Below are 17,868 nucleotides of genomic sequence, written 5' to 3'. Positions count from 1 at the left end.
ACGTTAGCAAACTGACAATTGTAACCCAACAGAATTCTATAAAGGAGTTCTATAAATAGAATTTTTAGAAAACGGAATTCTATAAATAGAATTATATAATTCTATATTCACCCATAAATATCTCAGGCTTTAGAATAGGAATGGAATTGTACAGCATTTCCAAAACATGGCTAATAAAACTTGAGATCGAAAGGATGCTTTAGCATAAATCACTCTAATCACAAGCTCTCCTTGCCAAGAAAGCAGCGGATCAATTTTTAAGCTGTTTAAATGTCTTTTGCAGTGAAAAACAAAAGTAGGAACAAACACATTATTATTATTATTTCTAAAAACGCATTATTGCTATTTCTAAAACCAAAAACGAAGAATACAGGTCGACACGTACATGCACAAATCTATACTTGTGACAAATAATTACGACGAGATCGGTGATATAGCTATAGTATTCTAGTAACATGAATATGCGATAATTCAAACACAGTTGAACTACCTTCTAACTGCCGAACTCCAACAATCGTAATGAAGGCGACAATTCCCGAGCTACCTGCAAGTCCTCAATATCTGAAGCAGCTTTCAGAGATGAACTCTCTACGGCGGGTTTCAAATTTATGCAAAGCTATCTATCACAAACCTTATTAAATTTACTTCATTTGATAGCCTGTGGTCTGATGATACAAGATCACAGACATTTAACCTGATGCAGTTGTTTGCTTTATTGGAAATAAATATCAAATAATACAAAAATACAATATTTACTTACCTGTAAGTAAACAATGTATAATGTTGAGCGTGTTAAAATTAGTACCAGACTGGTGAATCCCACTAGTAACATAGACACGGATGTAGATGAGAAACTGGTGACTTATTTTAGAGATGGTATTTGCATTAACGTAACGTCAGTGTGACAAGAGATTAAAAGGCATCGACTATCCATGCTCATTACAGCCATGTTTTCCTTTGCTAATTAGCTAATTGCCTAGCATAGCGGTGGACGGCTTGCTAATGATATGACGAACTTGTGTAATAACTCGCACAAGAACTCTCACCCGACCACTCGGCATGCACTCATGCATTAAAGCAGAGCTTTGCTCGACTGCCCCTAATATCCTATTTACTTTCTATTGATTTTGCCCTGACTAGAAAACACAATCCAACGGGTTACGCCTGATTCGTCTATGATTTGAAATACTTTGGCGAAGATTTGGAAAATAGTCTATGAGATAGTTAATATTTAAATAAAGTATGTATATTATTATGTAAAATATAATGCTTTAAACGATTGACTGAATCTAAAAAAATTAAGACTGAGGTATGAAAATTTGTCAGATGACCTAAATAGTTATATATTATGGCCTAAATACATCTCCTGACCTAAATACATTTCCTGACCTAAATACTTACATCTCTTGACCTAAATAATTGCACCTCCTGACCTATATACTTACATCTGACCTAAATACTTACGTCTCCTGACCTAAATACTTGCATCTCTTTTTATCTTTATACTCCATATTTAACAACTTTTAGTCGCTTTAAACTGTGTAATGCTGTGTTTCAGAGCATTGTTCTTTGTTCTAATTACATTATAACAGAAGTCGATCTAAGAATATGATTGGCTGTTCATACGTTACACCTGATCCAGGTCTCAGCATATTTCATCCGACCAAACTTAGATTTTGTATTGTGCTAGTAGTTTCATATTGCATGTCATCTGATTAATTGTACATTGCAGAGCCCTTCGATACAATCTACTGTTCATGCCAGATGGTAACTTTGATCAATAGAAAAAAGGAACGTTTCATTTGACAGTTTGTTAAATAAATCTCTCTCCGCGTGAACAAGTTCAAAGTACACTTGTTCTCCTTTTATTCAATACAAGGCAGTGAAGTTGCCAATAGAAATGCTCACTCTTCTCTACCCAACATAACAATGTGTATCCACATAAACATGCCATTAAACAAATTTACCTAATTTACATCTCCTGCACTCAAGTGATGACGGAAATAATAGGCTAACATTTACGCAGAAGTTGTTTGTAGAAGCTGCAAAAATTTCATGGCGAAATTTGAAAACCCGATTAACGGTGAAAAGATAGAAAGGTCAAAGTGCGAAACTAAAGCAAGTAAAAAATGTGGCATATCGTTAGAAATATTATTACTAATCTCAAGCTCGCCGGTTAAATGGAAACAAAGCATTAAGAATAGAAACAACAGCAAACAGCTATAAATCCATAGAATATATTTTACAGCATAAAAGTTAAACAACTCTCATGGGTATTGTGACATGCCTATATGCTTGATGATTAACTAGTCTCTGCAACTAAGGTACAAACGTGCAAACTTTTAGAGTTGTCCGCTGTTTGTTATGTAATAGTGAAAATTATAGTGTGGACAAAGATGGCACTTCCATCATCATACTACAACTAGTTTAGATATAGAGGTGATGATTTAGAACTATTTAAAATGCATTTACACAAAACTGATTTAGTGAATGCCGAGCCAATAGTGACTCCGGGTAACTAGTTATGTGTTGCCTCTCCTGCACCTAGGCTAATCGTCAGCAAGCATTTCGGCTCCGATATTAGACAGCAATTATGTATTACTAGCACACTCACAGACTATTGTCAGTGCTCATTACCTTTCAAAAGTAAACAGATACACCTAGTGTTAGCTCATAATTACTATAGGCTGTTCCTTCGTGAATTCTATTAGCTGAATTTGAAAATAATAAAGTCACTCACTACAAATCATGAATGAAAAAAGTCAAAGTCTGTGCCAACGTGCTTAACAATTGTCTCAAGCGACAACAGCAGAAGTTCCACGAGTAAAGACACACGCACAGAACTATAAGAAACCTTATAAAGATATGACGATATAGTTGAGTATTTTGGTTAACACCAGAAGTAGCTTATCAGAAATTGCTTTTGCTTCTGTCTGTGTCCGAGGAATATTGAGCCCAAAGATATAGACAAGATTACGAAAGTGTCCAAAAGCCTCACCTACAATAGTTTTAATTTATTTATCCTAAAAACTAAAGGATTGACAACTCCAAAAATAAAAATTCTAATCCGTATTTTTTCCTTGACAACATTGCTACTCTAATAATACTGCAAAGATTAAATAAATGGTAAGCAGCTTGCTAGTAAGGTGACAAATGCTACTAATCAACATGGCAGCTGCTGATCTATGCACAGGCACAATCACTTATGTTGTTTTTACACAGGGATCTTTATGAAAGAGAGTAAACAGGGAGAAAAGGGTTTGGCACTAGTTGACTATGTGAATCGCCGAGATTTGGCACCGGTACTTCCACTTGGCACTCTCCCCTTCAGCATGAATTTTAAACACTCCTCTTATTTGCTGTTTTCTATCCTCTATTGACACCCTGTGATCCCCAAGACTACACCAACTGTTTCCTGAACAGTCTTGCCCGACTGAGCTGACTAATCATTCTAGCCTGTGTTCTGATGTTTCCGTCTTGATATTTTTGATGTAAATATTAGTTTACATCAGCTTCGCCCATAGTGATGCGCATGGGACAAGGAAATTACAAATTTGAAGCCTTTTTCAACAATATTTTGCTATTGTATTGTTACCATGGCATGCTTACTATTCACTGTAACTTCCAATGAGATGTGAGCATGAAAAGGGATCTTGGATGAGTAGGTGGACCTAAAGCTGATGCTGTCGAAGAGAGATGTTCTGAACACATCGGATTGTGCATGAGTACGAAGGATTGACTCATGCGAGCATACCCTTAGTTTTACTCTTAGATGATATCTTAACCTGAAAACCTGACCTGACTCTATACTCAACAAATACACACCTGAGTTCCTGATGGCGATACCTCTACAAATAGCCTCACTTCTCTACAGGAGTTATTGTGAGATGGGTGTCATAACTCCCGCCTCACTATTGCGTCTGCAATAGATTTGATGTTTTGGGCTTGCAGGAGAGAAGGCTTGTCAATCATTTGTCCTTGAAAGACAAAAGCTCCCTAAAAAATATTAGTGCTCTGTGACAAATTCAAGCTTACTAATAATATGAGATGACTAGCCTCTATTCCTCAATTTCTACAGCAGTTTCTAGAAATGCATAGTGCCGTGCCGTACACATCAGCTAAATAATTGCAGAGATGGTGGTTTATTTTCAAATGTATTACAAGCAAATTATAATAGTAGAGCGAAGTAAGTATAGCTACATTTTGTATGTCATGTAAATAATCATACAATGTAGAGTGCTTTGATACAGTCTACTGTTGATGCCGGAGAATAACAGAGGATCAAGAAAAGAATAGTTTCATTTGACAGTTTGTAAAATAAATCTCACTCGGCAAAGACAAGTTAAAAAAACCTTAGCTGTCCTTTTGTTCAACCAAGGCGGTGAAGCTACCGATGAAAAAAAACTCTCTTTCCTCTTTAATTATCATATCAATGTGTATCTACATGTATATGCCATAAGGATAAGTAACTGGGCATCCAGCCTTACTAACAAACACGACCTTTCATTAATATTCTCAGTTTACTCTGAACAACCGGATGCTTCCCTCTGCATTGATTACTACGTTCCACTTGTTGTCTTCAATTCTAATGAGAAAAGAAAACTTTTTTAGACACCAAGCTAAAATCTCTTGTTTGTTGCTTGGCGACGGTAAGCACTGATGCAGAAGAGCGGAAAGGAAAGGCTGTGAACTAAACCACATATACGGGCATCTAAGCTTTAAGCCTTTACCGCTGCAAAAAGAAATGCAGCGTTTGACACACACAGAAACTTTCAAATATCTTTCAAACTCAAATGGAGCCATTTTTACAAACTAATTAATAATGGTGGAAGTTATAAACTAAATAAACCTTGATGAAATAGTTGGTATACTACGGTGGACCATACTACGGTGGACCATACTTGGGGGACATACGTGGACCATACTTGGGGGTTTACCAGGATTTGCAAATGCTCGAGAAGATGATAAAGTAGAATCACATGCGTAATGATAATTCCTTTGAGATTTAAAAACTTTTGAATAGCATTTAAAATACAAACAAACTTAACTTACAGTCTAAGATAAGACAACTTCATGAAGTAATCTATGGATTCAACTCTGTAATGAAAAGAGACTACAATATTATCTGACACAACTGGGTGTGCCTGAGGCCACCTGGTGCGAATAATAACACTGTATTACTTGAAATGATATGGCATCAAAAGACATTTTTCAATACCACATTATACTACCAAATACTTCATGAAGCCACATGAAGCCATATGACCCCTAGCCTGTCTTGACAAGCTGTTGTTTTTGTGTAGTTGTCCCCCGTCGAGCGACGAGCAACAATAGCTTGTCACAAGACGTACTGCACCTGATGCATCAGCTGCACTTATAGGAAGTTGTTCTCTTCCGTCTACGCGGCTTGGCCGCGATGTTATGTCGGTCGCTCCATTGGTAATCATAACGGATTTCACGCAAAAATTTATGTAGAAAAAAACAAGATTACAACGTTTAACCAAAGACCAGTTTCTGTGATAAACTTTAGTAGAACTTAAGAATAAAATAAACTTAAAATAAAATCCATAAGAACAAATAAAACTGACTGATACAAAAATAGAAATAAAACTGATTGAGCGCACAAATAACGACATGTTTAGTCGCTGTTGTTGCCTAAGTTCTCAAATTCTAATAAAGTTTACTGCAGAGAGGGGTCGCCAGTTAAACGTTCTTATCTTAATTTTTCTACATAAATTTTTGCGTGAAATCTGTTATGATTACCAATGGAGCGACCGGAATAACATCGCAGCCAAGCCGCGTAGACGGAAGAGAACAACTCCTTATAAGTGCAGCTGATGCATCAGGTGCAGTACGTCTTGTGACAAGCTGTTGTTGCTCGCCGCTCGACGGGGGGGGGGGGGGGACAACTACGCAAAAACAGCAGCTTGTCAAGACAGGCTACATGACCCCACATGACACCACCTGATACTACCTGCCACCAAGCGGCGGCGGCACCGCCTGATACCACACTGCACCGCCTGATACCACACTGCACCGCCTGATACCACACTGTACCACCTAATACCACACTGTACCACCTAATACTGCTGAATACCAAATGACATCACTGAATACCACTGATATCAACAACTAAATGATTGTAAGTTCTCTAGATACGTGACCTGCTATTAATACTTCTTCTTTTGGTTTTTCTATTTAGGGGTCACCACTGCAAATGATATATCCTGGTACAGAATATATTGTGACCATTTGCTCACGAGATTGGATGCCCTTCCTAACACCACCAATGGTCTTTCTGTGATTCGTACCACTGACCTTCCGATCATATGCTAGCGCACTAACCACTGACCCACGGCTGCTTCCAAAACCTGTTACCAATATCAAGTTCTTAAAAGACCAAACTCATTTTTACTGGCTTATGCGGTCTTAAGTTTCCCGACACAACTGCTTCCTTTGTATCCAACACTTACACAAAGCCTGCATCCCATTACATCGTGCACTGAAAAAACAGCAGCCACCCTCTTTGTCTCAACTCCTCACACCTCCAATGCTCTACAGCAGCCACCCTCTTTGTCTCAACTCCTCACACCTCCAATGCTCTACAGCAACCACCCTCTTTGTCTCAACTCCTCACACCTCCAATGCTCTACAGCAGCCACCCTCTTTGTCTCAACTCCTCACACCTCCAATGCTCTACAGCAGCCACCCCTCTTTGACTCAACTCCTCACACCTCCAATGCTCTACAGCAGCCACTCTCTTTGTCTAAACTCCTCACACCTCCAATGCTCTACAGCAGCCACCCTCTTTGTCTCAACTCCTCACACTTCCAATGCTCTACAGCAGCCACCCCTCTTTGTCTCAACTCCTCACACCTCCAATGCTCTACAGCAGCCACCCTCTTTGTCTCAACTCCTCACACCTCCAATGCTCTACAGCAGCCACCCTCTTTGTCTCAACTCCTCACACCTCCAATGCTCTACAGCAGCCACCCTCTTTGTCTCAACTCCTCACACCTCCAATGCTCTACAGCAACCACCCTCTTTGTCTCAACTCCTCACACCTCCAATGCTCTACAGCAGCCACCCTCTTTGTCTCAACTCCTCACACCTCCAATGCTCTACAGCAGCCACCCTCTTTGTCTCAACTCCTCACACCTCCAATGCTCTACAGCAGCCACCCTCTTTGTCTCAACTCCTCACACCTCCAATACTCTACAGCAGCCACCCCTCTTTGTCTCAACTCCTCACACCTCCAATGCTCTACAGCAGCCACCCTCTTTGTCTCAACTCCTCACACCTCCAATGCTCTACAGCAGCCACCCTCTTTGTCTCAACTCCTCACACCTCTAATGCTCTACAGCAGCCACCCCTCTTTGACTCAACTCCTCACACCTCCAATGCTCTACAGCAGCCACCCTCTTTGTCTCAACTCCTCACACCTCCAATGCTCTACAGCAGCCACCCTCTTTGTCTCAACTCCTCACACCTCCAATGCTCTACAGCAGCCACCCTCTTTGTCTCAACTCCTCACACCTCCAATGCTCTACAGCAGCCACCCTCTTTGTCTCAACTCCTCACACCTCCAATGCTCTACAGCAGCCACCCTCTTTGTCTCAACTCCTCACACCTCCAATGCTCTACAGCAGCCACCCTCTTTGTCTCAACTCCTCACACCTCCAATGCTCTACAGCAGCCACCCCTCTTTGACTCAACTCCTCACACCTCCAATGCTCTACAGCAGCCACCCTCTTTGTCTCAACTCCTCACACCTCCAATGCTCTACAGCAGCCACCCCTCTTTGTCTCAACTCCTTACACCTCCAATGCTCTACAGCAGCCACCCTCTTTGTCTCAACTCCTCACACCTCCAATGCTCTACAGCAGCCACCCTCTTTGTCTCAACTCCTCACACCTCCAATGCTCTACAGGAGCCACCCTCTTTGTCTCAACTCCTCACACCTCCAATGCTCTACAGCAGCCACCCTCTTTGTCTCAACTCCTCACACCTCCAATGCTCTACAGCAGCCACCCTCTTTGTCTCAACTCCTCACACCTCCAATGCTCTACAGCAGCCACCCTCTTTGTCTCAACTCCTCACACCTCCAATGCTCTACAGCAGCCACCCCTCTTTGACTCAACTCCTCACACCTCCAATGCTCTACAGCAGCCACCCTCTTTGTCTCAACTCCTCACACCTCCAATGCTCTACAGCAGCCACCCCTCTTTGTCTCAACTCCTTACACCTCCAATGCTCTACAGCAGCCACCCTCTTTGTCTCAACTCCTCACACCTCCAATGCTCTACAGCAGCCACCCTCTTTGTCTCAACTCCTCACACCTCCAATGCTCTACAGGAGCCACCCTCTTTGTCTCAACTCCTCACACCTCCAATGCTCTACAGCAGCCACCCTCTTTGTCTCAACTCCTCACACCTCCAATGCTCTACAGCAGCCACCCTCTTTGTCTCAACTCCTCACACCTCCAATGCTCTACAGCAGCCACCCTCTTTGTCTCAACTCCTCACACCTCCAATGCTCTACAGCAGCCACCCCTCTTTGACTCAACTCCTCACACCTCCAATGCTCTACAGCAGCCACCCTCTTTGTCTCAACTCCTCACACCTCCAATGCTCTACAGCAGCCACCCCTCTTTGTCTCAACTCCTTACACCTCCAATGCTCTACAGCAGCCACCCTCTTTGTCTCAACTCCTCACACCTCCAATGCTCTACAGCAGCCACCCTCTTTGTCTCAACTCCTCACACCTCCAATGCTCTACAGGAGCCACCCTCTTTGTCTCAACTCCTCACACCTCTAATGCTCTACAGCAGCCACCCTCTTTGTCTCAACTCCTCACACCTCCAATGCTCTACAGCAGCCACCCTCTTTGTCTCAACTCCTCACACCTCCAATGCTCTACAGCAGCCACCCTCTTTGTCTCAACTCCTCACACCTCCAATGCTCTACAGCAGCCACCCTCTTTGTCTCAACTCCTCACACCTCCAATGCTCTACAGCAGCCACCCCTCTTTGTCTCAACTCCTCACACCTCCAATGCTCTACAGCAGCCACCCTCTTTGTCTCAACTCCTCACACCTCCAATGCTCTACAGCAGCCACCCTCTTTGTCTCAACTCCTCACACCTCTAATGCTCTACAGCAGCCACCCTCTTTGTCTCAACTCCTCACACCTCCAATGCTCTACAGCAGCCACCCTCTTTGTCTCAACTCCTCACACCTCCAATGCTCTACAGCAGCCACCCTCTTTGTCTCAACTCCTCACACCTCCAATGCTCTACAAAGACCCTCTTTGTCTCAACTCCTCACACCTCCAATGCTCTACAGCAGCCACCCTCTTTGTCTCAACTCCTCACACCTCCAATGCTCTACAGCAGCCACCCCTCTTTGTCTCAACTCCTCACACTTCCAATGCTCTACAGCAGCCACCCTCTTTGTCTCAACTCCTCACACCTCCAATGCTCTACAGCAGCCACCCTCTTTGTCTCAACTCCTCACACCTCCAATGCTCTACAGCAGCCACCCTCTTTGTCTCAACTCCTCACACCTCCAATGCTCTACAGCAGCCACCCTCTTTGTCTCAACTCCTCACACCTCTAATGCTCTACAGCAGCCACCCTCTTTGTCTCAACTCCTCACACCTCCAATGCTCTACAGCAGCCACCCCTCTTTGTCTCAACTCCTCACACCTCCAATGCTCTACAGCAGCCACCCTCTTTGTCTCAACTCCTCACACCTCCAATGCTCTACAGCAGCCACCCTCTTTGTCTCAACTCCTCACACCTCCAATGCTCTACAGCAGCCACCCTCTTTGTCTCAACTCCTCACACCTCCAATGCTCTACAGCAGCCACCCTCTTTGTCTCAACTCCTCACACCTCCAATGCTCTACAGCAGCCACCCCTCTTTGTCTCAACTCCTCACACCTCTAATGCTCTACAGCAGCCACCCTCTTTGTCTCAACTCCTCACACCTCTAATGCTCTACAGCAGCCACCCCTCTTTGTCTCAACTCCTCACACCTCCAATGCTCTACAGCTGCCACCCTCTTTGTCTCAACTCCTCACACCTCCAATGCTCTACAGCAGCCACCCTCTTTGTCTCAACTCCTCACACCTCTAATGCTCTACAGCAGCCACCCTCTTTGTCTCAACTCCTCACACCTCCAATGCTCTACAGCAGCCACCCTCTTTGTCTCAACTCCTCACACCTCTAATGCTCTACAGCAGCCACCCTCTTTGTCTCAACTCCTCACACCTCCAATGCTCTACAGCAGCCACCCTCTTTGTCTCAACTCCTCACACCTCCAATGCTCTACAGCAGCCACCCTCTTTGTCTCAACTCCTCACACCTCCAATGCTCTACAGCAGCCACCCTCTTTGTCTCAACTCCTCACACCTCCAATGCTCTACAGCAGCCACCCTCTTTGTCTCAACTTCTCACACCTCTAATGCTCTACAGCAGCCACCCTCTTTGTCTCAACTCCTCACACCTCTAATGCTCTACAGCAGCCACCCTCTTTGTCTCAACTCCTCACACCTCCAATGCTCTACAGCAGCCACCCCTCTTTGTCTCAACTCCTCACACCTCCAATGCTCTACAGCAGCCACCCTCTTTGTCTCAACTCCTCACACCTCCAATGCTCTACAGCAGCCACCCTCTTTGTCTCAACTCCTCACACCTCCAATGCTCTACAGCAGCCACCCTCTTTGTCTCAACTCCTCACACCTCCAATGCTCTACAGCAGCCACCCTCTTTGTCTCAACTCCTCACACCTCCAATGCTCTACAGCAGCCACCCTCTTTGTCTCAACTCCTCACACCTCCAATGCTCTACAGCAGCCACCCTCTTTGTCTCAACTCCTCACACCTCCAATGCTCTACAGCAGCCACCCTCTTTGTCTCAACTCCTCACACCTCCAATGCTCTACAGCAGCCACCCTCTTTGTCTCAACTCCTCACACCTCTAATGCTCTACAGCAGCCACCCCTCTTTGTCTCAACTCCTCACACCTCTAATGCTCTACAAAGACTCTCTTTTGAAACTCACTATTGTGTACGGATTTGATTTTGTCAGATTCAAAATTAAATTGGAAAAAATTTGCAAAACTCAAATGACTTGTACATCACTGTATCATACCATACGTCGATGTAAAGAACACGCTAACACGAACAAGGTGAGACAAACCTTGCCCTCCTGTTGATGCTTATTAAAGGCTTCTATCAGTTCAGTAGCCCAAGAAACCCTCTGCTCTGATGGAGCAAATGCTTGGTGAGCTGGTGCCACTTGTGAAGGGTGGATTACTTGCTTGCCTGAACATAGCCAATAGATGCAATAAACCAATGATAGTCTTAGATATAAAACTCCCTAAGGTTGTCAATGTGGATGCTTGTTAAAGATTTGCATATGAGAACAGAAAAAAGTTAATGGTTGACTTGCAACAAAATTCACATTACAGTTGTTTGACATGAAAAGATTCACCATGTCTTACTCTGTTGTGTTGTAGGTGCAAAATATGCGGAAAGGTGACTAAAAGCTCTTAAAAGCTAAAAAACAAACAAAAAATTGAACCCACACGAGACCGCTGTAGTTTGGATTCCCTTTCGAAAATGGCTCAAATGTGACGTAGTTGTGAGAGATGGTTTCTGTTTACACTTTCATGCAACCTTATTCGTCGAAATGTTTTCACAAATATACTTCACGCATTCAATAAAACCATGTCTAATGTTCTTATGCGTCTGTTTTATCGTCATCGTAATGCTGTCACTTTTAGCAGTGATATCCTATAACTTACCGTAAAAACTCGTTTAAATTTTTAGCCTTAACTTGAAGGAGTACATATCATTGTCTGATAACCATTACTAGTCTGTTGGTCACTTGTGATAATCGAAAAGTACTGCAGAGATTATTTGCAAAGTATTGGGTCACATGATGAGATTACGACTTGCCGATTAGACCAAACCGAAACAAAACTGTAAAGTAGCGAGCGTCTATATTTGATACGGGGTCTTCGGTAAAACCCGAAGTGTTTGTCATAAACTAGTGCTACGATAAGTTTTATATTGAGCTTTTTATTGGCCTTTCAGTTCACGTGAGAACATCATGTGACAAGACAATAACCAAATTTTATGGCTACGTCATCGAAATAAAGAGATTCCAATCTATGGCGGCTTTTCGTTTTTGAGCTTTTAAGAGCTTGTAATCACATTTCCACGTATTTGGCACCTACAACACAACAGAGTAAAACATAGTGAATCTTTTGATACCAAATAACTGTAATGCGAATTTTATTGCAAGTCAACCTTTAACAATAGGACAAAACTAAGCCTTCAAGAGAACCATAGAAGATGTGGAAACATGCTGAAATGTTGGATCTTGTGAATAATTAGGGAAAAATTGACAAAAGGTATGTGAGGAGAGAAGAGACAGAATAGGTATATGAAGGGAGAAGAGACAGAATAGGTATGTGAAGAGAGAAGAGACAGAATAGAAAAGCAGCAAGGTAACTCACCAGTGAATCCCATTGCAGCACCTTGCATGGAATACTTGATAAACCCCTGCATGTCTGTCAAAAGAGCAGACCGTTATCTATGACTATTAGTCTATGGAATATTGAAATGCTTAACATGATAACAATCTGTCCTTATAGTCACTGCAAGAGAGGTCAACTCCCATCTTCATTTGACAACAGAAAATTATTCTGCAGAAGCCGTCAAGAAAAAACGTTAATATAGAAGTTCTGTTTAAAAAAAACTTCAATGAAACAACAGAAAAAACACTGACTAACGTGAAAATTGTCAGAACTACCAGCTATTACAATGATAGCAGCAAGTGCTGCCGGGTTGAAATAATAACCTCACTGTATAAGAGTATGAGTTACCTTTGAAGTCTATGTGTACCATATCGATAGCCTGAGCTTTGTAAGCTTTCGCTACCGTAACAACTTTTTGACGGGCGTATAACAGTTCCTCCCCACTCGCTGATCTGGTGGCACCTGCAGAACACAGTCTAAATTTACGTATAAACCAGAGCGTAGATGGAGACTATGATGGCCCCTAACAACAATAGTCTTCAGTTCGTCCTAAGACGCTGTTCTACTTCTTATGCGAGGGACTATAGTCAAGATACATAAGGTGCAACTAGTATGACAGGTGTGACTAGGTGTAGCAGGTAGGGAAAGAGACCAGACCATCGCTAGTTGGATTGTCACAACCTTGTACTAGCTATAAAAATTCCACCTACCTCTGCTGCCACTACAACATGAGCATTTATGCAGCTATTAAAACCCTCCTATTTAGACTGGGAACTCCACACTAGAGTCAAATCAACGCAGTATGTTGTGCAAAGAACGAAATAAAAACATCCCGACTACAAAAAGCAGCTCGTTGTGTTTCCAACAAGAGACCCACTTATGTTGCCAAACAAAACCATACCCACCTATGCTGGCACAGAAGTCATCAGAGCCAAATATAACAGCTGCCAAATTAGCGTTGATATCCTCAAGCTTCTCAGATAGAAAGTTGCAGATTATATTGAGGTTGAGGAGGCCCTGGGCAGACTCTACTTGTGTTATGAGTTGCATCCCCCTCGCTCCTTCATATCTCTTTAGTTCATCAGCTAGCTGGATGCAGACTCATGATAAGACTCATATATATCGGAAATATCTACACACCCCTTTGATAATTAAAAACTCTATGTGGGCTAGATACTACACTATAATATTAAATAGTCATATGAATAGCCTGAGATCCTCATTATTAATGTGTAGCTGCCCACCCACAAAAGAATTCGCTGAGAATTGTGTCAGGTAAAAGCAAATTGTGAGAGCTGACTGAAAAATGAAGCGAGTAACGCAACTCCTAGAGAAATATGATAGCTATGAGTTGTTAGTTTTTAATGCTTAGAGGAATGTAAAACTAAACCTCACCCATTTGGCCTCATCCAGTGTATCAACCTTGGGCACCACCATAGCAGAAGGAGGACTCTTTCCTCCCAGAATGCATGCTATATCCTTTTTGGCCATGCCACTAGATACAGCATTGACACGCACAGCAACCTCTGAACCAGCAAAGCTTGTTGCGGAATTCAGAACATCACTAATTGTTTCCCTTGCCACATCCTCACAAATATAACATGTTCAATGTTCAGTCTATACCTAGTATGCTCGGTACAAAATCGTAGCAAAGAACTACGACATAGCAATTTAATAAAAAAATCCAATGGGAATGATGCCTACTCTATCTCTTTCTCCCGAGCTCAAGTACTGCTCAGGAGATCTATTGAACGACTGCTTGTAGCCAACCAGTGCAAACTATTACGTTATCACCTAATCACCAAATATAAAGCTTGTAATATTTCAAATATTTGTTTAAACCAATGTACCTTTGCTGTTACTGACACCCCATCCACTATATCTGAACATATATACCTTTGTTGTTACTGACACACCATCCATTGTATCTAAACATATATACCTTTGTTGTTACTGACACACCATCCACTATATCTAAACATATATACCTTTGTTGTTACTGACACACCATCCATTATATCTAAACATATATACCTTTGCTGTTACTGACACACCATCCACTATATCTAAACATATATACCTTTGTTGTTACTGACACACCATCCACTATATCTGAACATATATACCTTTGCTGTAACTGACACACCATCCATTATATCTGAACATATATACCTTTGCTGTAACTGACACACCATCCATTATATCTAAACATACATAGCTTTGTTGTTACTGACACACAATCCACTATATCTAAACATATATACCTTTGTTGTTACTGACACACCATCCATTGTATCTAAACATATATACCTTTGTTGTTACTGACACACCATCCACTATATCTGAACATATATACCTTTGCTGTAACTGACACACCATCCATTATATCTAAACATACATAGCTTTGTTGTTACTGACACACCATCCACTATATCTAAACATATATACCTTTGTTGTTACTGACACACCATCCACTATATCTGAACATATATACCTTTGCTGTAACTGACACACCATCCATTATATCTAAACATACATAGCTTTGTTGTTACTGACACACCATCCACTATATCTAAACATATATACCTTTGCTGTTACTGACACATCATCCACTATATCTAAACATATATACCTTTGTTGTTACTGACACACCATCCTCTATATCTAAACAAATATACCTTTGTTGTTATTGACACACCATCCATTATATCTAAACATATATACCTTTGTTGTTACTGACACACCATCCATTATATCTAAACATATATACCTTTGCTGTTACTGACACACCATCCTCTATATCTAAACAAATACAGTCAGCATTCAATGTCGTTGCTTTCAGAATCTTTCTTCGATCATTCCCTAAAAACACAAAATTGGTGAAAAAATTCAGAAAGTGGACTACCATTTTCGCTACAGAGAAAACATGCTTATAGCAAAAACTGCATTTTTATGAATTAATTCTCAACAGCTGTATCAACAATGCCAACTCTGTAATATAATGCAAGAGAATGAAGAAAGGGTTTGAGAATGAGTGTTACTAACTAATAATCACCAAAATCTTCAAATACCGCTAGTACTAGATAACGTCAGTCAGTTTCAACACCAAGCATGCTAGAAAAGCAATGAGACAGCTTTGTACATTCTGGTTTGTAAAGGTTAGAGCTCTGCAATATCTAACAGTATCATACATTCAGGTGACACAAACAGTGCAGCAACATATGATATATACATCAACGGTATATGATAGGAGAATAAGTTGAGATATATACATCAATGGTATATGAAAGGAGAATCAGGTGAGATATATACAACAATGGTATATGATAGGAGAATCAGGTGTGATATATACATCAATGGTTTATGATAGGAGACTGAGGTGTGATATATACATCAATGGTATATGATAGGAGAATCAGGTGAGATGTATACATCAATGGTATATGATAGGAGAATCAGGTGAGATATATACAACAATGGTATATAATAGGAGAATAATACACACTCCTTATTAAGTGATTAATCAAATGAAAATAGTGTTCAGGGCTCAACCAAAGTAGAAAAACTGTGGATATCTCTTGGCAAAACCTGGTGGTAAAAGTAGGTATTGGATCTAGTCATAAAAACAAATATATAACATTGAGGATAGTCAAAGAATAATATTACCTGGTACATAAAGAAGAGCTCTTCGAGGCACTGCCGCCTGTGCGTGCATATGCCTTACAAATTTCAACATCACAGGATGGTGCTTTTACCCTGCAAGTTAAATGCACACAATCACATCTCTAAAGAAATATCACCGAATAATAAAGATGCTGACTATATACTGTGACTTCCTAAGCCCTCCCATTAGCCCTGTCAAGTTCAAGGGATGAGACAGTAATAGTATCAAGAAAAACATGATGTTTTTAGCAGCTCTCACTGGTAATGCCAGTAGGTGCAGATACAGCTTACTGCCAGGCTGTAAGATATTTAGTATCAGGAATGGAACCTTTCAGATGAAATATAATTCTCCAATTTATTGCTGGAGGAACTGATCTGGCCTTTCAATATGAGATGTTTGAAAAAGGCAGTTAGGAAGGCGAGATGATCCTTTCAATAAGGCTAATTAATAGTTGAGTCATAAGCCAAATTGCAAACAACACTAATGATAACAGCTTCATTGATATAGGCTGGAGCTGACAGAGAAAACAAGAGTACATGTATTGCAAAAGGTGAGCAAGAGCCAAATCGAAAGAGCCAAAGCTATGAAAAGAATTGAACTACATTAATCAATCAAATTTTAGTTTGGTGGGAAGTATCCTCACTATAGTCTAGATTTATACATAATTGACTCTGAAAAATACAGGCACAAAATTGCAACTATTAGGCTACTCTCATGCGGCCATCCACATAGATGAGCAATGGTAGACTTAGTTTATAGTTGATTTGCATGGAGTTAGTCAGCACTAGCACTGCTGGCTAAGTCAAGACCAAGACTGCAATGCGACAGAAGCATTAACAAATTCAAAGATGTCAAAGTAAAGCTATACATTTATTTAATATACACCGTAAAAATGTTAAACGCCACCTCTAATTGAACGCCACCTCTATTTAATCGCCACTTTAACAATTTTTGATTTTTATAAACACATAATATCAATTGATCAGTAGAAAAGTGTCCATACAATCGTATTAATAATGAATCGTTTGCATCAATAACAGTTAATTCTTTCGTTATCCAACCCCAATGCTTTTCTTTTTTTTACGTTAAACTTTGAAAGCAACACCATAGAAATAATTAATAACTCTCTCGGGTTAATAGTAGTTCCTTGTTTAATGCGGTCTTGATACTTCAAAGTACAGTACATGTATATAAAAAACGGTTTACATGTACGATGGTAAATGAATGACTGGTTTTAGGGTCGGGTTGCGTTTAGCAAGTAATACTTTCACACATTCCATTTGTGCTAAATTCTACGTGTAAAAGTATTGCTCTGTCAAAAAACTGTTGAGACGCTAATATCTAGTAGTTCAGTAGTGCAGAAGAAGAGTTGAGGTCAGAAGACATTGTGCAAGGTATTGCACAACCAGACAAAGTTTGTTCCATCAAAAGCCACAATCAGAACACAGCTATCCAAGCAAACGATGCACATATTTTTGTTTGTGAATCATACTTATACTACATTCGAAAAAAAACGATAATTTTTGTTTCTGAATTTAATATAAGCATGGTTCGTTTATGTCACTTGTTCATTAATGTACATTTGTAGCGTTTGATCAATTGTGATTATATAACTTATAAATTTGCAGATTTATAGCATATTATTTATTAGCATCCTTGC

At 41.0% G+C, this 17,868-nt stretch overlaps 2 protein-coding genes across 3 annotated transcripts in view; both read right to left on the bottom strand.

Annotated features, from left to right (window-relative positions):
- LOC137403549 (metabotropic glutamate receptor 5-like) overlaps positions 1 to 1,015 on the bottom strand; it is a 60,115-nt gene extending 59,100 nt beyond the window's left edge. The window contains exon 1 of the mRNA XM_068089495.1: positions 761 to 1,015. The gene's annotated coding sequence lies outside the window, so the exon portion shown is untranslated. The remainder of the gene's footprint in view (positions 1 to 760) is intronic.
- Positions 1,016 to 2,275: 1,260 nt separating this feature from the next.
- Positions 2,276 to 16,311, bottom strand: LOC137404221 (citramalyl-CoA lyase, mitochondrial-like). 2 transcript variants are annotated; one of them, XM_068090382.1, is made up of 9 exons: positions 16,211 to 16,311; positions 15,315 to 15,406; positions 13,940 to 14,131; positions 13,450 to 13,633; positions 12,893 to 13,006; positions 12,524 to 12,577; positions 11,200 to 11,324; positions 3,826 to 3,996; positions 2,276 to 2,998 (listed from the first exon to the last, which is right to left on the bottom strand). In XM_068090382.1, the coding sequence occupies exons 1-8, from the start codon at positions 16,278 to 16,280 to the stop codon at positions 3,895 to 3,897; spliced, it is 933 nt and encodes a 310-aa protein (XP_067946483.1). In that variant the 5' UTR covers positions 16,281 to 16,311; the 3' UTR covers positions 2,276 to 2,998; positions 3,826 to 3,894. The 2 variants fall into 2 exon arrangements, with proteins under 2 accessions (XP_067946483.1, XP_067946484.1); XM_068090383.1 differs by lacking the exons at positions 15,315 to 15,406; positions 16,211 to 16,311 and adding an exon at positions 14,579 to 14,597.
- Between the last annotated feature and the right edge of the window lie 1,557 nt (positions 16,312 to 17,868).

The sequence above is a fragment of the Watersipora subatra genome, chromosome 9, assembly GCF_963576615.1.
Source record: "Watersipora subatra chromosome 9, tzWatSuba1.1, whole genome shotgun sequence".
NCBI classification, from domain to species: domain Eukaryota; kingdom Metazoa; phylum Bryozoa; class Gymnolaemata; order Cheilostomatida; family Watersiporidae; genus Watersipora; species Watersipora subatra.
This window is presented reverse-complemented; position numbering and strand designations above follow the sequence as displayed.

Excerpts from the sequence above, each read along its gene's own strand:
- LOC137404221 (XM_068090382.1), bottom strand. The coding sequence starts at position 16,280 with ATGTTGAAATTTGTAAGGCATATGCACGCACAGGCGGCAGTGCCTCGA. Across the intron at positions 13,634-13,939 it reads CACTGGATGAGGCCAAATGG|CTAGCTGATGAACTAAAGAG; the intron begins GTGAGGTTTAGT and ends GTCTGCATCCAG. Across the intron at positions 11,325-12,523 it reads TGCTGCAATGGGATTCACTG|GCAAGCAAGTAATCCACCCT; the intron begins GTGAGTTACCTT and ends GGCTATGTTCAG.